The 20,172-nt window shown below is 41.1% G+C and overlaps 1 protein-coding gene across 14 annotated transcripts in view; it reads left to right on the top strand.

Annotated features, from left to right (window-relative positions):
* znf536 (zinc finger protein 536) overlaps positions 1-20,172 on the top strand; it is a 243,317-nt gene that overhangs the window by 164,333 nt on the left and 58,812 nt on the right. For all 14 annotated transcript variants that reach the window (XM_030413878.1, XM_030413875.1, XM_030413868.1 and 11 more), the window contains one exon: positions 3,423-5,186. In XM_030413878.1, coding sequence (XP_030269738.1) covers positions 3,423-5,186 — 1,764 coding nt within the window. The remainder of the gene's footprint in view (positions 1-3,422; positions 5,187-20,172) is intronic.

Genomic DNA, 20,172 nt, shown 5'->3' with positions numbered 1-20,172 from the left:
AAACGTCAAACTGGTGTTATTTTTTTTCCATCCTTCCGGCCAAATCCATCTTCCAGTATGTCATATCTATTAAGCCATTTTAATTGCCCCTCTGAACAGGTTTGGGGTATTTATCTTTACTTGTTTCTATGGTACTGTCACAATTCACACAAAGCCAGATGAAATCAGCACATGAAGTGCAAACATACTGCGGAGGAGCTGATCCCAGTACAGCAATCAGACGACGGAAGATTTACAGCCACAAAGGTGTCACTTAGATGTTTATGAGCTGTAGTTTTTCAAGTCACAGCTAAGAAAGCTGCTGTTGTGCATTTCTTACCCCTCTGTCGTTCACTGTGTCTGGAACAAAATGTCCAAAGTAGCTCGGCAAAGCCAAGACGGACAACAGCAAAAAGTTTACCGTTCTATTTTTAACTCCCAAATAGCAATTTTCTGGTTTTGTGGCGGCAGTGATCTGTCATGTGGCTGGGAGGTTGTGCTGTTTGCGCTGATATCAATTAAAAGTGGATTAACGGGTACATAATGACCTTTAGCAGTAAATTGTGTGTAATGTTGCAAGGCAGGATACAGTATATTCCCCAGATGTCACACCAGGCCCCTGACGTATGATGGAGCAGATGTCTTAGCCAGTCCAAATGGCCCTCTAAGACACAAACACACACATACATACACACAGGCTCAGGCCTACGAGCATGCATAAACATGTGTTCACACACATTCCAAATGGTGCTCGCACACACGCACACACACACACACACACACACACACACACACACACACACACACACACACGTAGATGCAGAAATGTACTTCTCGTCGCCTGTCGCACTCACTCTAGATATATTTAAACGCTTGATTTTAATGCAAAACTGGAATAAAGCACCAACTTTCTGAGAGCATTTGTATTTATTTTCAGTTTGCCTTACTCAGTCAACATCAAAGGAGAGCGTCAAACATATAATATTCTGCGCTTTTCATTCTCATTTTAGATATGTAGATGGTACATTACTCTTTATTTTCCCCTCATGAACATTAACAACCTCTTCTAATGGAAGAAAAGACAGAGGAGGGGGAAAAAAGATCAGATCAGTCTAATTTCTGTCTAATTTGGCTCCTAGAATATCATTTTGTCCAGTTAGAGGAATTGAGAATGATCATTTGCATCAGGGACGTTTCCTTATTAAATCAGCACTGAGCCTCTGTTCAGCAGCTCACAGGAGAAGCACTTATTGGGTTAAAAGCTCATCTCGTATGGTTTATTTTAAATATACTCTATGCCTCATAGCCACTCTAGCGTAAGAGAAAAGATATCAAATCACTGTCTTTCTATCTATAGTCAGGGCTATCTGTCTCCCCCACCCCACACCACCCCACCCCACCCCTCCATCCCCTCTCTTATTCTTTGTTGCTCCTCACTTCAACATTTCCACCTTCAATTTTCTTTTGTATACCCTCCTATCCTTTTCTCTCCTGTATCAATATTGTATTGAGTTGGTGTTTGTGGCCCTGTATTTGAGAACTCTGCAGTAGGTCTGCAGATCGCAGAGTCTTTTTCTGGAATGGTGCCCTCTAAATAATGATAAATTACTTGAGCAGTATGCCATTTGCTAATTATATCCATGATTTACTACACAGCCCGACTTAAATCATTCAAACCAGCCTTGCGTAACAATGCCTTTTTTTCCTTTTTATAAAATGGTTTCCATGTGTATAATCTAAACATTTTCTCGCCATCCACTGTATATATAGACATGTGCATACACACAAAACACTTAAAGAATCCCTTTTTATTTCTTTTTCCACCGGCCCCTCTCTCTTTTCACACAGTCACTGTTATACTTTTAACAGAAATTCCACTCTTGGAACTTTGTATATGTGCATTCATATATATTCATATATATATATATATATATATATATATATACATATATGAAAATCGAGCTTAGCATTTTTTCCCTCTGTGTTCATTGTTTAATGAATCCAAATCTGGCTCAGACTCCAAGCCTATTATAATTGCTAGCAGGATGTGTTCTATTTCAACATAAGTATCATTCCAAGGGAAGATTCACTTCTGGAATAATTCAGAATAATGCTGGTGTTATACCATTATCAAGAATATTCATGAATATGGATGTGCAGCATAAATAAATATATGTAAATGTTACATGACAGATTCACCCCTCTTTTACCATTATATAAATATCTTTGATCTGTGTGTCCTGTAGTAAATCATATTGTTCTTTATCATAGGGCTTCACTGCAGCAAGCATGTGGTTCACATATGTTGCCTACACATTTATTTATTTTTTTATACTCATTGACTTATTTTTGCATCGTAGCGTATCAGGCATATTTTGCTCTGGGTGCACCACAGTGTGGCAGTCGTCTGGCAGATATTATGCCGGGGCTGATTTATGCTTCTCAAGATAAACTGCAAATAGGGAATGTCCGAGAAATTGCGCTCTCATCGCCAAGGCACAGGACTCACAGCAAACAAGGCCAGGAAAGAAGCGTGATGACCCCACTGCAGGCACACATGTAAACACGTGCGCGCGCGCACACACACACACACACACACACACACACACACACACACATACACACAGTTACACAGATGCACAGAAACACACACATAAACGGAAACTCAGCCGCACCCTCATCCCCAGCCCTTCCCCGTGCAAACACAGATAGCATCGAGACAGTTTTGTTGTCAGTTGAAAATATTATCTCTTGTAGTGGACTGAAGGCACCATATGGTGAAATGTTTTTTATGGTGTTGATGTGAGTGATGGCTCACTTGGCGGGGCTGGATCGAGCTGGATCGACCCATATTCAGATGCCTATTCCACACCCCCACCCTTGTTGCACACACACACACACACACACACACACATTCGCGCGCAATAATACACGCACACATCACGTGGAACAGAGCTGGTATCTGTCGAAGAGCAAGGGATTGTTGATTAAATGCTGGATTGTGTTCATTATCACTTAATGTGTGTGTGTATGTGTGTGTGTGTGTGTGTGTGTGTATATATATATATATATATATATATATATATATATATATATATATATAGTGTATTACATTCAGTTTTATTTTTTCTAAAATTCTATTTATTCTTTTTTTTATTTTTTAACTCCTCATCCTTTTTTTAGGAGTTGATCCCAACTAATAAGCGAGGCAATTGCAAAATATCCTTTTTTTTACATTAGTTAATGAAATGCATATCTTTTTGTGAGCTCTACCCATTTGACCTAATTTCCTTTGTTCGGGGAGGTTACATGACCCTAGGGTCCACATTCCCTGCTCCAATAAATAGATTTTGATATCCAGTCAATCTAATAATCAGGTTAATTATTCACTGTTTTCCCTGTCTTTCCCTTTCTGTTTCTCTGTCTCTTTCTTGGCCTCTCAGGAGAGAAACCCTACCGGTGCCCTCATTGTGACTATGCTGGCACCCAGTCTGCCAGTCTGAAGTACCACCTGGAGCGCCACCACCGCGAGCGTCAAAATGGCTCCACCTCTTCAGGCCCATCCGCCGGCCACACCCCTTCTTCTGACCACAAGGAGGATCATGGGAAGGCAACCAGTGGTGGCATCTTTGCCCGACCAGATGTCTTACGTAATGTTTTCAAGGGCATGCCTTCCAACCTGGACTTCAGGGCAGGTCCGTTGCTGCCACACCAGTGGGCATCGGCTGGCATGATGTCTCCGCATGACCGTGATCGTGAGCGGGAGCGTGGAGACCGCCGTTTTGACTCAGCCTCCTCAGCAGAGAACATGAAGACTGCTGATGGCCCATCGTCCCTGGTCTCAACAGCAACAGATAGCTTCTCTGACCTAAGCAGGGCTTACCAAAGCATGATGGGAAACGGGGTCCACTTTCAAGGTTCGCTCCAGGCCTTCATGGACAACTTCGTCCTCAGCTCAATGAAGAAGGATTTGAAGGACAGCCAGAGTCCAGTTCAGCTCCAGGCCCGTCTCTACCATGATAACGGTGAGCCCAAAGCAAAGCGGGCTGTCTCTTCTGACCAGGAAAGAGAGGATAAGGCTGAAGCCAAACAGAACTCAGTGCCTGGCAAACCTGGGTCCCAGTATGAACCACTTGATCTGTCTGTGTCAGTCCGACCTGAGTCTGCATCTGGATCTCTCCCTGGCTCCTCAGTCACCATCCATGATAATGTTGCATGGCATGGCTGTCTCTTCTGCTCCTTCTCCACCTCCTCATTGGAGCTCATGGCACTGCACCTCCAGGCCAACCACATGGGCAAGGCCCAAACACAGCGGTCTGATACAGGCAAGGAACTTCATGGCGAAGCTTCTCCCATCACTTCCACCATTCACTCCTCCAACACCAAGGCCACTGGTGTGGCCCCTGACAAAGATGAAGACAGGAATGGTGAGAAAAGCCAAGGAGGCTGGAACAACCACATGGACCAGCCCTACAACCCATTCCAGAGTGACTTCTACCGGCGGTTTGGTGGTATGTATGATGGATCCCCGAGGACAAACCAAGGGTTCATAGCCCCACCAGAGCAGAGTCTTGACCTACCTAACCAGGCTTTTGGAGGAGCAACTTCAACTGGGGATGACCATGTTGGTGAGAGGGGGTCTTGTGGAGATGCTGAAGAAGACCAGGTTGGATCAGATGAGGAGGTTGTAAAGGCTGGGGCACACAGTGCCAGTGACACCCCCTCAACCACACCCAAAAGACAGCAGCAACATAATCACTCTGATGAAGAGGAAGAGGAGGGAGGAGTGGCTGAAGAGGAGGAAGAACGAGATGAACATGGGCCAATAGACATGGACAGAGAGGAAGAAGAAAGTCCAGCTTCAGAACACCTGCAGAACCACCCCAAACAGCTCCAAGATGACTCCTGTCTGCCCCCCAGGAGTGGAGCTGGTTTGGCAACATCTTCGTCTGCCATGACACCACATTCTCTGGTTCCCCAACCCAAGAACCAAGCTCTGGCACTGGAGAAGCAATGGCAGCAGGGCCTGGGTCTCCTGTCCCCTGGTGGACCTCCAGGACTGTTGAAGGCTGAGCAGCAGACCCACCTCGAGCAGCAGATGAACATGCTGTCTGTCCTCAGAGCCTACAGCAACGACAACCTCCCCGCATTCAACGGCCTGGGGGGTGGAGCATCCACAGGGGGCATGAAAAGGCCAGATGCACCTGGTGAGTGTATTTAACCCCCACTGACACTGTAACTGCTTTAAAGCACACAAAGATATATTTACACCAGCAGAAAACCACACACATAAAAAGCCATGAATGCACACATGTTTGAAACACAAATTTAATTTTCTCAGGGCTGCATAGACATAAACACTAGACACACCAGACAAACACAAATAATTTTTTTTTTCCTGACACCCACAAAGGAATCTCAGACACTCACTAAAGGTCTTGAGATTGGCTCTGAAGTGATTTCAGCCTTATTTCAAGCAAGTTTAGAAGCTATCAGCCTGGCGACTAGCAACAGATTAATCTTTATTACACGTTTATATTACTGGGAGTGCAGCGCCTCCCTCCCGCTCCACAGCATGGAGGGAATAACCCTGGATGAGTCAGAGCAGGACCTCAGTTCCCTGTGCCACCTCCTGCACATGTCTCTTAACTATCTTAGCTCTCATAAAGCTGGCTCCCAAAAGCCCATTACTTTATAAGACTCGTCGATCTATGACCCTGTGAAAAATGAACTGTCAACTTTCATGATTCTGCTAAGGTTACAGCTGCTCCTTGAGACTGAAGAAGGAAGCTCTTTTTTTCTCATTTTTTACAAGGCTCTTTCACTGTTTAGGGGTAGTTGCTAGAGTATCTCTATAAGAAGAAAGTAAAAGGCCAAAGTTGGTGTTGAGCTTTGAAACGCTGACTTATACACAGATACTTTCCTAAATCTGATACGCAGGTATCCCATTACTGGCAACTTATTGCTATTACACACTGAGGCAATTGAATGAGTATGCAGTCACCCTCTACCTTATACATACTCGCTGAAATAATAACAACAAAATAAAATTTGCAAAACAGGTTGATTTTAAGTGCCTGATAAAGTATGTTGGTGCTAATTGGATGCTGTCTCTTCCGTTATATTGTTGAGATTTTGTCAGATTTAATCTAGACATCCCGATTTTTTGCTATACTATGGCCTCATAGATAATCAACATTCATACATATATATCTATCTGTGGATTACAAAATAATTGGACATTTTGCCTATGGAATGTAGAGCTCATGTTTACAGGGAGATTCATAAACATAAAAATTGACCCCCCCAATAACAGTGACCTCTTTGTTAATGAAGCAGCGCAGCTACATATGTTTATCTGACCTTTCCATCTGACAAAATATTGTCCGTTGTCATGGAACCATGCTCTCTGCATATCTTAACATGGTGAAGGCATTTTAAGCAGATGAGATTGATATATGTTTCATTTAATATAGAAATGCTTTTGTGTGAGAATGTCCTACTTATTGTCTAATCAGAATGCCTGTGGAAGCAAACTATGTAATGTGGGCAGTTCCCTCTGCTACTAGGAATGCTTGACCTTTATAGATAAGGCTTTCTCTGTGGAACAAAAGCCTTTCTTACATGTCGGTAGTTTGTTCTAGTCTGAGTCAGGCATTCATTGCAATTAGAAAACCATATGAGTTATCATGTCTCCAACTGATAAGACATAGATATTCGCCATTCAGATATCTAGGATGGCACTGCCATTAAAATAGAGATTGATAGAGATAATAATAGGTCAAATCAAGACATGCTGTGATGACCTCTAAAATGAGTTCTACTCAGGGTCACGGTACCTTACGACAACTCACCCTGCCAAACTCCACCTCATCCCAGTCACTAGCTATCTGTGTGTACTGCTACAGTGATACCATATAAAACGATCATGTATATATGGATGAAGAAAGCATTGCAATTATGGCTGGGAAATTCTAAATACAATCTATATTATGTCTGCCTTGAATTATAATGTCTTGTTTGCCGTCGGCATATCACAGGTAGATTGATACCTTTATCTGGATGTACAAGCATGAGAAAAATGTCTTCTTCTTTGATAATAACCACTCTTTGTTTATTTAAACAAGGATCTATCTCTTTATGCTTGCATGCAATTGAACTTCTTTGCTGTTATAAAATCAATGAGTAAAGTGGAGAGGACAGCTGTAGTCAAGTGCCCCATATGCATTCTCCAATACACTTCATACATCTACTAATCATTTCTACCACTATGACGAATCACTACTCTGTGTGTGAGCAAATCCAGCATGTTAGCTGTATAAAATCACAATAGCTTTGTGGCAAAGAGGCAGACCTTTAGTGCAATGCCAAGCTTTGATTTTTAGTATGTTAACAATTTCCTGAAAATGTTCTCGTGACAGTGTGTGACCCGTCCATCCGGGCATCAATGACTAGAATGTAAGCGGCACGGATGTGTGTGTGTGTGTGTGCTATGTGACAATCTGCGTTTTTTGCAACGTTGCAGTGAAAACGTGGTATAGGATTTTTAATTTGGGCATTCTCTAAATAAGCAAGTCGAATGGACTACAGCTACTGTTAATATTTTCAAAAGCTTCATGTTTTCACATCGTTGTAGTAAAGGACAAGGTGAATTCTCCATGAACCAGAATGATACTTTGGAATGAAGATGCCAGAGTAGTATGAAGGCTCATTCTCACCACACACTTCCTATAGAAGCTCAGGTTTCTTTACAGTCTATTCAAGTAGTAAATGAACTGGAGACACTTGGTTGCCGATAGGTATGAGTGTGAGTGTGTTTGTCTATTAGTGTTAACCCTGAGATGGACTGGATGTCTTTATCCCGCACAAAAAGCCATAGCGATAATCATTATTAGTAATTTTATGATCACTTTATGTTTGCCGCTATTACAGACTCCACTGCCACTCCGCTAACTGATGACTGGCAGCAAGATGTATCTCAAGTATTAAAGCACTGATGTACAAGTATTATGTAGCAATGTTTTTCCCTTTCTGTATGATATAATTTGTTATGATATTATTGGTACTAATGCATTAATGTGTAAGCAGTATTATAATGCTGTTGCTGGCCAAAGTGGAAATAAATGGCAAGACTTTATGATAACCATCATTAATAAAATGTAAATGTGTAGTTGATTAAACTTCAGTAACTTTAATAGTAATTTCACTGTCATCAAATACTGAAATGCTTTATAAACCATATTAAGCAAATGTTTATTTTAGAGTTAAAACTGATGTTTTTTAATACTTGGTTGGTATTATAAATGGTTCATAAATACTGTGTAGTTCATTCATAAACATTTTAAAGTTACAACTAATAACTGTTAATAAACCTTTACAAATTGTTTTTAAAATATTTCATTTATATGTTAACTGTCAAATAACTTTGAACTAACTATGAATATAACATTTATTGATGATGGTTATTGTAAAGTGTTAGCAAATATGTTTAAGTAAGCCTACTTAATTCTCTTGAGTAGTTTATTCTATAACAAGGCCTCATATTTTATGCTCTTAATCTACAAAAATAGCCTTGTGACGGGCTAAATAAATGCACAATGTTAAAGAGTGTATTTGCCCCTGTAATGTAATTGAATAGAAGCATAACACAGCATTAAATGGAAATTGTATGTAGAATCTCTACCAAAATTCATTACTCGGGCACTTCTACCACTGTTGATAATATCACCATTGTGACTACTGGCACCACTCATACTGTGGCTGCTACCAGCTCTGCCACACATACTACACTTGTATGATAAAGCTTGGATGGGAAAATAGGCGCACTTGTTTCATGGTAAAATGCACTTTTACAGTCCCTCTTTATGTGTCCACTTGTAAACTCCTTGTGTTGGGGGTCACCCGCAGCCTGAAGAGCAACAGCAACACATTCCACCGTTATTTGGTGGGTGGAGAAGGTGGGGGTAGCAAAGACGTCCGCAAAACTCAATTCAGACCTGGCAAAATGTGATTATCTGGAGTGGGTTTGCATTAGGTTTGTATGCAAATACAGCATAAATCATTAATATCGAAATTCTCCCCTGAATCTGTGGGAGCTGTTGTAGGGCACGCGCTGTACGTCTGGAGTGGCCGTCTCTTCATTAGTATGCCCAGAGGAGGGGAAAAGGGTTACAATGCGCATGAATCTACTTGCACTCTGACACATAACAGATACACACATATACAGATCCACACACACATATTCACACGTCTGTAGTATTAAACCACACCTCCCTAAATTGGCCCAGGAATTGGATTTATCAATAAATGTCATTAACAGCAGCAGTGGCCCTGAGGTCTCTGTAATCAGACAAGGTATCTGGTTACTGAGGTACAGTACGCTGTGTAAAGATTGATATGAACCCGCACCATTTGCTGTACTGTAGATGTGCTTAACGCAATCAATACTTGGCTGCAGTGGAGACCTATCTATAGCCATGCATTATCAAACATGAAGTATTACATTATTCAAACAGTGCTGTACATGCCACGACTGCTTGCGAACATTGCTCCTCACATCGTATTACTTACATAACCTCAACCCCCCCACCCCCTCGTTCATTTAATATATTAAATGTGGACCAGGACTTCAGAAGGTTGAGATTGACAAGCTGGAGAGGAAGGCTCTGAAAGAAGTGTGGAACTTAGACGAGTACGTCGAGGATTTCAGAGGAGAAAATGGCAGAGCTCACAGCTGAGCACCTCTCGCAATTTGAGAAGTAGGCTACATAAACAGAGAGTTAGTGGATAGGAGGGAGAAAGGAGAGAGTGAAAGGCTCTATATTCTCACATCAATTAGACCCATCACGTCCAATTTACAAGTGCTCTCACATTGTGCTCAATAGTTCTCCTCATAAGTGCTGTAGTTTGTTGGTGTTTGTTGCTGACAAAATCTCTCAGAGAGTTACCTTCTGTACATATATTTTAGACAGTGAAAACAATCTAATTTTAAAGACTTGAGAGGATGAATACAGTATGTATGTGAGCGTCAGTGTATAACAGTATGTGTAGCAACAGTAAAAATGTATGTATGAGTCTCTTGAATTCGGCAATTCCGCTCTTGATATATATTTGATCAATACTGATACATGTTTTAAGAACCAAATAAGGTCTAGGTCTTAGTTTAACAATAGTGTTACTTGATATGAAATGGATATTCACAGTATTCTGTCTTTGGGTTAAAAAAAAAAAAAAAAAGACACAAAAAACTAAACAGAACCATTTAATCCAACATATATTACAATTCACAATTAGTGGAAATTATATTTTTGCAGAAAACAATATTAATTGACATTTGTTGGGTCTGTACCAAACAAACCGGGAAAACAGGATTCAGAGTTCAGGACATCTCTATATCTATGTTACACAGTCCACCTTTATCAAAAAAACAACTCTTCTTGGGTTTTGGATATTGTACTCGGCTATATTGTGATTTTGACAATATTTCGATTAAAACACAATTGTTGTGTGATGCAAATAGGGTGACAGAGGGGTGACTTTGAAGCAGAACAATAAGCGAACAGTGGCTGAAGGCTCAGGAAGAAATCTGTCAGAAACACCAGGTTTTCCACAGACCCTGGCTTTAATAAAATTAAATCCTTTTTTTGATGTAAACAAGGGTGTGGTCGTCATTAACATGGACCAGTGATCCTGACTACATTGCATGCTAGTAACTTTGACGTAACCATACCCACTTTTGATTGAAATCATTCGCAGCATGTAGTTGTTGAGAGGCATTTTTGCCAAAGTAGAGAAAATTTAACTGAGGAAAATAGTATCAGAGCAGATTGTGGAGACAAAGGCAAATTATAACAGTTTAGTAAAAATTAACTCTTGAAACGCACTGAAAAAAGTAATAACAAAAAATAATGTTGATTTTGATTTTTATTTTTTTACTTTAGTATGAAAAATAGCTTTGCTTTGCTCAAAGATTGGTGATGGCTCTCAAGAAAATTTCAAAACTGTGAGATTGAGGCAGAGACACACTGAAACACTTGTTTTCAACCCTAAAATGTCTGTAACTGTGTAAGTTGTGTGCCTGTGTGTGTGTGCACACGTGTGTGTGTGTGTGTGCACTGGGTTAAGGAAGTTTTCATCTTAAATACAGTACAAACTGTGTCACTAGTGGCCAATTACCCTGTCAGAGGGAGTGCACTTCGGCCTGACTTCACTGTGCATGAATCCATGAGTGCTGAGGTCATATTAGAACAAAGTGCAAGAAATGTACAGACCACACACACACACACACACACACACTCATACATGCACATTGCTACATCTGTGTGCTTATGGATGAGGCAGACACATGCTCACAGAGTACCGCGTAGACAAATGTAATAAAAGTCAGATATGTGATTTGTGTGTGTGTGTGTGTGCGCGCGCTCACGCGTGTGTGTGCATGCGCGTGTATGTGGTGTGTGCGTGTGTGTGAAGTTGTGTAAAGCACTGATTGTAATTAAAGACATATGGTGGGATTGGTGGGCTCACTGTGAAGCGCAGATGTAGTGGATCACAGTTGGCATTACTGGTGTAATTTTCACTTTCTCTGGTTTAAGTGGAAGAAAGGTAGGCACAACAATTGAAGCCTCGCACTCACATGCCGCACATATGCTGGTGTCAGTATAACACAGAAACAGTAGCCAACATTGTCTCTTTATGTACACACACACACACAGCACTCGCAATTATTACACATTAAGGAGCCCGGGTCTGTATTTTTCAAACTGCCGAGCCCAAATATGGACTAAACTTATGCACAACTAATTGTCATTTCTATCTCTTTTCACAAACACATTAAAAAGCTGTCACATTTATTTTAACTAATACTACTCTAATAAAATTTAAGGCCTACAGTGGTGTTTAAAAATGTTTAAGAGTAGTTCATAGATTACACCTTCACACCATACCTGAGACACTGTTTGCCAGGGAAATTTGTTCACAGTAATTCACAATAGGTTCATTTTACCGCACTGTTTGCATTTGATTCTGAACATTTGATAGGATTATACATCACTTTTTATCAGGGCTGTAAACACCAAGAATAATATGTTTTGACACTGATTCGTTTGCAATCACTTGCTATGCCTCCTCATTGTCTAAATCCTACCCATTATATGATTTCTCAGATGTATGTCGTCTACCAGCTGCAGAAAGTTTTTCTGATCCAGCTTGGTTTTCTCTCTTTTTTTTTTTCATTACAACAATTTCTTTCATAAAACCTTTATTTCTTAACCCAACTTATTATATTATAAGTATTGTATGTTTGTTTTTGATTGCATCCCATTTAATTCAAGTAATATCTAAATTAGATGTGAGAACTTCACAAAGATATAATGAACTTTTTAAAAATGTTTTTGTGTAAGAATAGTTAGTAAATTAAGGAAGTTGGGGAGATGCAGGGCAAACTCTTGTCAATGACTGGCTAATATTGTATAAGTATATATGATTAAAATTGTTCTACATAAAGTTGCACTTGGAGGTTTTTTTTACTACCACGTTGAGTCTTCAGAGCAACTTTAGATACACGTCTTCATAATTCGATAAATACTTTTCCTGAAATGTAGCTTTATGGGGAAAAAAACTGTGAAAGACATGTATCAAGACATATAAACAAATAGTCTGCTTGGAACAATAATATGTGTCTGATATGTTGAATATGTATAATTGTAACATTGGCATTTGTAACAAAGGCATCTACTCCTTCTACCTCATTAAAATGTCCTAATATTAATATGCACATTTTGGACACAAGATGTTTTCTACTTCACAGTTTCCACATCTCACTTGTGTACACTGAATACACAAAAACAATGTCTGATGTCACAATTCATGCTGTCAGGCCAGCCTTTTAAAATCAGATTTTCAATGAGCACAGAAAAAACACTTTGAGCAATGGATGTAAAAACAGCTAGTGTCACATGTATCATTCTACACAATGAAGCTCAAACATTTAACTGGGGGAACCAAAAGAAAAAACAAGAGTTTTAACTGGAGGGGGTGCCCATAATTAATTGCTTTTACAAATATTTCCTGACTTGATCCAACGGTGCCGACAGCGACAGTGACACTCGCCATCACTTTCTCCATTCAACGTGACTCCATCCTCAAAAAACACCACTTTTATTTCATGCTCTGTGTGTCCAATCAAGGCTCACACACCTGTATGCATGCATTTACACTCACGAACACACACACACACACACACACACGCACACATTTAAACTTGTGATAATGCAAAACCTGGTAATTGCCAATAATACTGTCCTCATCAGGTGGTTAATTACCATGAATTTGGTTGCTGTTTGTCTCCAGCAAACATGCGCTCACACACATAAACACTCACACACATAAACACTCACACAAAATGCTTTGACAAGTGCAAAAGAGCTCGGGTACTTATTGCTCCCAGACACCTCCGTGTTTACTAATGAGCCAGACGGATAGCTTACCTGCACAGCGGAAATTATTTTGTACACTTAAATGTAGGTCTGAAAGTTCAGCAGTTTGACACCAGAGGATCCTGGTGGGGGCAGGTGGTGCTCATACTCATTCACACAATAGAACCTGTATTGAGGATAAATTAAGGCCATGGATAGGTGGGTTTCAAAATTGCCATCATTCATTTGCTTAATAGACTCAAGTAGTTAAATGGTCAAGGGTTAAAAGACTATTTTCAGGTAGTGTACACAAAACCAGTCATACTTTTGTCCTTTCATTGTGGCTGCACCATTATTTCTACTTCCTTCCCATGTTCAGTGTAGACGTGTCTACAATACAAGACTACACCAAAGCAACAAGGACACAAAGTCCTGTATATCCGCACGGTTTGCATTGAGAAATATCTGAAAATCTTTTGTTCCACCTCTATACTCCTTCACTTCAGTAATGTTGTGAGCTTCAATAGGTTACACTGTTACTGGGATTCTTCCAGCAACTACTCATCAGCGACAGTGTAGAGATATTCAGGCAAAGAGCGGGATTGTCATCTCTTAGTTAATGATCATTTTGATTTATCAGCTCTTGTTTTTAGCAGCTATATACTCACCATAGTAACGGCTAAAGATCTGGGAACGCGTCAACATCGCTATAACAAAGTCTCATGGGGCAAGAAACATGAGCAGTTGTATAAGCAGACGGATTATAAGAAGAGCATATAGTTTACAGCAAGGATTGTAAGTCAGGGTTGAAACAGGAAGTCTTAAACTTCACAACTGAGAGTTTTGGTAGTGATTGTTTAGCTTACGTGGGTTTCCCTTCCAAAAAAAGTAGGGATGTACACAAATCTATGCAGTGATCCGTTACCATGTAATTTAGTTATTTAGAAACAGGACCCCGCTGCATCCTGGCAGAGTCCTAAACACCTGTATGCAACTGAAATCTGAAATTATACTGCAGAGGTCAACAGTATCCATAAACAGCAAGCAACTTGTGTAACTTTAAGCACATACAAAACATAACATCCATGCAGTGTTAGTAGTAAACATCTGTGAAAGAATGATAAATATATATTAATGTAGTTTTTTAACACACTGGTATTGGACCAGTCCTTGGTATCAGCTGATACACAAGGTTCAGGAATTTATATATGGAATTGGAAGAAAATCAGAGTCCGTCTAAATGGAGCTTATGAACCTTTTGTTGATAGCCACCATTTTGGCAACAAATGTAAACAATAAGGGTGACCATAGCATAAGTAGGGAAGACGTAGTAATGTTAGTTACACAACAGCATCTATTTGAAGTTTGCTGACATTTGTTATCATCTGCGAACTGGTAAAACCAGACCAAGAAAGGCTGTAACCCCTGCGTGTACTGAGCTGAGCAATAGTACATTGTTTTTCCTTATAAAATATAGCCTTAATGTGCAAGAAGAAGATTGTGTTATTTTGTCTTCAAAACATTATAACGTCTGTGTTAAAAACGTACTGACCTGACCTGACTCATTCATTGTCCAGCCTCATTTCTTTTGAGCTGCATTCCCAGATCTAAGCAACTAAGTGAGTAAGTATAATTATGTTGTTGAGGCATGAATAATGTTCAAAAAAATAACATTAAGTCCTAAGTTGCAATAAAACACAATTTACTTTTTGGAAACTGTGATTATGTTTTCTTACAAAATCCCCTCTGTGATCAGTTGCATTGGTTTTGGGTCAGAGAATGTCAGCATCAGGTCAAGAATCTGCCTTGAACTCTTGGTTATGTCAGAGGACCAGACTGTCCAGTTAAATCATTTATTCATGGCAAATTGAATTGCAGGCTTGCAAAGGTTCTTGTAAACAGCTTAACCTGATTAAAACTTCAACCAGAGTTTGACCAATATCTGACTTTGAGTGCATGGAAACTCGACCACTGATGGTGCTCTGTTCAGACCAGACCAGAGTCCATTAGCACTTCTTCCTCTCCTCTTGGATCTCTGCATTTCACTTTCCCACACTCCAGGATCCTCCCTTTCCTTTATCTCTCGCTCTCTGTCTTTCTTTCCCTCCTTGTTGCTGGAGGGCACGGGCTCCTCCAGTGATTAAGCCGTCTGGAGGCCTGTCGGTCTGTCTTTAACTGAGAAGAAGAAGACGACTGTTGGTGAAACACTTCCCCAGGCTCTCATTGTGTGCCTCCGCCATGCGGAGATGACAGCTTTGACGGCTGGTGAAGGCGAGGTGCTATTTCACATGTGCAACAATATTACCAGTTTAACTTGTGCAGAGGTGAATTATCACCTTGTCACCCAAAAGTGCAAATAGCGTAGTTTTCAAAGAGCAATTAAGTGTAATAGCTGCTGTCAAGCCCTAAGGATGGTACCTGTTGCTCACTCTCCCGCTCTCCCTCTCTTTTCTCCTCCGCAGATGTGATAACTCTAAAAATATTTTGACCTCGCTAATTCCCCAGATATTAACTGCTGCTCCTGCTGAAAGGGCCTTTTTGAAAAGGCTTCATATTTTTTTCCCTATCCTCTCTCTCTCAACCATAAGCAGTAATACCGTCAATGATATTGGCCACATCACGTTTCCTGGAAGTACAGTGCAGTGAATGAAGGGCAGTATCGAGTTGCCCTTGAAAAGGAAATAGAGACGAATGCTGGATTATTGCGAAGTTACATGACAATTATTCTATTCATTATTTTGGAAACAGGATGGGGAAACAGAAGCGAAGACAGCGTGGGAGCTGGGAGGTTACCGGCAGCTGGAGATCACATTCATACGCTATATATGTGTGCGTGTGCATGTGTGTGTGTGTATGTTTGTGTGTGCTCACGTAAAAAAAAATCAAGTGCTTTTATGTATATATGCAAGTCTGCATACCCTTTCCCCCTGTGCACACTCATAGCCACGTTAGTGCGCATCGCATTCAATACTGAAACACATGAAACAATGGGTTATAAATTGGCCTTCCAACCCGATATATTTGACATGATCTCTGCTTCCCATCTCGTTAGTTTGCTGTTTGTTTCTTTTCTTCCCTGACTCCTGTAGACTTTGTTCAGTTTGAGTTGCTCCTCTTAAGAATGCAACGTTCCCTTCCCCAGGCGCCCCGGAGATGTGAGGAGGACGCCTCAGAGGAGTTGTACTCAAAAAGCTCCTCATCCTCCGAGAGAGAGACAGAGAGAGACAGTGGAGACGGAGAGAGAGAGAGAGACAGAGAGAGAGAGAGCGAGAGAAAGAGAGAGAGAGAGAGAGAGAGTACCGCCAGGCAGAGACACACAGGCATAATAACTACACTTACACAGCTAGTCGACACATAATGAGACAATGCCGCAGCAACTTCAAGGAAAAACACAGATATATAAAAAACAACAGAGAGTCAGGCAGACAGAGAGGGAACAGGGGGTTGGAGGGGGGGTAAAAAAAAAAAGAAAAAAAGAAGAAACTATGTCAACTTTTATTTCCTCTGTTATTCCACATCAATGGAGGCATGCAGCGATACTAATAAAAACAAAAAATATACACAGGTATAGACACATAGGCGGCAAGTTGGCGTGTTTGAAAAGCTCTGAGGCAATTAAAGACAAATAACTTGCATTATTTCCCGTAGTGAAGGATGATCCCGACCACTCGCTAAAAACGTGTTTGATTTAAACATCAAAAAGCGCCAAGAAAACAAATAAATAAGACTCAAATAAACAAAGTTGCGCAAAGGAAAAACACAGAGATGGAGAGAACACAAACCGCGGGGGGAATAAGGAAAAGAATAGCGAGCATCGAGACAAATAAGCCAGCAACGTTATAACATTAGCAGTTAGAAAATACACTTAATTCCTCGGCAGAGATGGATATAAACTGCATTGTTGCGTTGCAAATCCCAGCGACCGGATTTAAACCGCGGCATTGTTTTATTAGGGAAATATGGGGGTGGAGGAACACTGCTTGTTCTAATTACAGTGATTTAATCAGGATTAGAGAGGTTACCTGGATGAAGCGAGGGGGCATCCGTGGCAAGGGCACATGCTTTTAGAGCGACTGGTTACATGCAGTGGGATGTTTCACAGAGCCGGCCCTTATCAAAACTCATCTGCAACAATGACTTCAGCTCCCGAAAACAATGACTTTCTTTGCTCTTGCATGAGTAAACAGTGGCCTATTGTTCTGCCTCGCTTTCCCTCCTCGCTCCGTCTTTATTTCTTTTCCTTTTTTTTTTTTTTTTTCTCCCCCTGCCTAGTTAAACAGCAGGCAGAGGGAATCCATTTTAATCTGATTAATAACTTAGTTGATCACATATAACCCAATTTTCATTCAGTGCCACCCTTGTCCGCCCGGCCACACCCACGGCGACCTTTGGAGTCGCCACAGTAACAATAAAGCACAATAAGCACCATTGTGCTGTCAAAAAAAGCTGAAGATGTTTTACATCATTACAAAAATTTTATGTCCCCATCTTTTTAAATGAGATGGTTTCCACAAAAGGCCAGGCCTACAATTGAGCAAGTGTATGAGTGTGAGTGTGTGTGTGTGTGTGTGTGTGTGTGTGTGTGTGCGGGGGTTATTACAAGTGGGATTCGAGTTTCCTGGGTCGCAGGGATGGGAACAACTTTCCTTGTGCATTCACAGTAATATGAATCGTCCTTTTAAAACAGATATGGTTACATATTAGTTTTGAAAGGTACAGTAACTGGCTCAGCGTTAAGCTGCCCTCCAACACTGGAGTTCTTTGTTCCCGGGCCGAGTTAATAACTGGCCCCTGATCCTCATCTCATACTGGTTGCGGAAGAACACTCTCAACTTTTTTTTTTTTTCTTCCTCCATCTTTTTCCCCCTGAATGTATCTTTGATTACACCGTTATATGAGCTTCGTTTTGTCATTTCAATTTCACTCGATGTGTTTAGCGCTGAGAGATTTGTATTCAGGATTGGCAATTATGATTAGAATGCCACAAAGTAAGCCTTGTGAGTTTTTGCAATGACAAGTGAAAGAGAGAGAGAGAGAAAAAAATATCCTTCCTCCCTTTTTCTCCTTTTTCTTTTTTCTCTCTCTCTCTCTCTGTCACACATACACACACAGGAAATATGAATCAAATATTCATGAAGTGGGCTGAGGTTCTCATACACCCATATGCTTCCTCATTCAAGCAGCTTGCAGTGGACAGAGGCATCCATCCAGCGTGTATGACACAGCCGAGTGTGACAGAGAGCATGACAACACCCCTCCGCCACCTATCACCACTACCGCTGCCATCGCGATAATCATCAAATAGGTCATAGCAAACATGCACTCCTCTCCTCCGCTCCTCTCTTCTTCCTTTGTCCTTGCTGCCCTCCGCTGTACCCCACCACTTCCTCTTTCACTTAATAATCTGTTGTGCGAGAGATGAGTCCTCCTAGTTCTGTGATTCACTGGCCAGGAATCCTTGTAAAATCAGGGCGCCGTGCGTTTGCCAGTTTCCAGAAATTGTAAGAACTTTATGGTTTATAGTTTTTTATTATCCCTCGGCAGGAATGAAAAGGGTGCTGCGAGGGGAGGGTCTGGGAATGGGGGGTGGGGGGGTGTGGTGGGTGGATTAAAACTGGAGGGATTAGCACCATACTTTAAGATAAATCTTTTTTAATGTGAAACCTCATCCCCGCTCATTCTGGGGTAACCACTCTTATTAACTGCTTTTCTATCACTCCCTTTTGTGCGGCCTTTTTTTTTAAATTTTTTTTTTTCACCGAGCAAACTTTAAGTACGGGCTTTTGGACACGGCCGCGCACCGCCAACTCTGCCAGTTACACAAACAACGTCCCTTTTTAAGCTTTTAAACACAGAACAATGGCAAAGCACATAGCTGCGCACATTAATGCTTTTGTATATGGGAGGGGAAGAGAAAAAAGCAAGAAAGCAGAGAAGAAAAGAGATAAGCAGAGCTTGGCTGCGCTGCCCCTCCATCCCTCCGTCTCTCTCTCTCTCTTTTTTCTCCTCTCTTTTTCCTCACTCTATCTCTGTGGAGAGAAAATAAAAAAAGGAATCTCTCTTTCCATCATCAAATCCAGGCTGATCTGTATGTGTCGGGGGCTAAACAGACAAACATCATATTCTCAGTCTCCAGACTCTAATTGACTGAACAAGGATTGGTCACACTTTTAAGGAGCGTTCCATAATGGATTTCCATGTTTGTGCCTCTTTTAACTGGCAGCGCGAATGGAAGGCATAAATGTTGTCTTTATTACCGAAAACAACAGCCCTCTCTCTTTCTGTCTCCCTCCATCTTTCGCTGGCTTTTTTTTTTTTTTCACGCCGTAAAAGATGATTTCGGTGCGACGGCCGGCATTCATTGCAAGGTCAACGCTGCCTGACAGATGACAAACGATCTCAAGATGGCCACATCATCTGTCCTGTAGTTGTCGGGTGCAAAAAGACAGAGATGAAGGCATCTATTTTTTTTTTTTTTTTTTCTTCTTTATTCCCTTCCACTTCTTTAATTTCATTATCGCGTCATGGGGGGGCAGAGCGACAAAAAACAGCCACCTGATTATCCATGGCACCGGCTAGAAGTGCTTCCAGGCCAAAAGCAAACGAGGAGTGGGGGGCTGGAGCGTGGGGGGGGGGGGCAAATGAACAAGAAGGGAATCTATTCAAAAAATCTGCACTTATCGTGTTTCTGTATCAAGAAGCAGACTTGGCAAGAGATGGGGATTCAGTATTATGGACAAGCTGCTCATCAGATGGGAGTTGGGTTTATTTCTGTGGC

This window comes from Sparus aurata, chromosome 4 (genome assembly GCF_900880675.1).
Source record: "Sparus aurata chromosome 4, fSpaAur1.1, whole genome shotgun sequence".
Lineage (NCBI taxonomy): Eukaryota > Metazoa > Chordata > Actinopteri > Spariformes > Sparidae > Sparus > Sparus aurata.
This window is presented reverse-complemented; position numbering and strand designations above follow the sequence as displayed.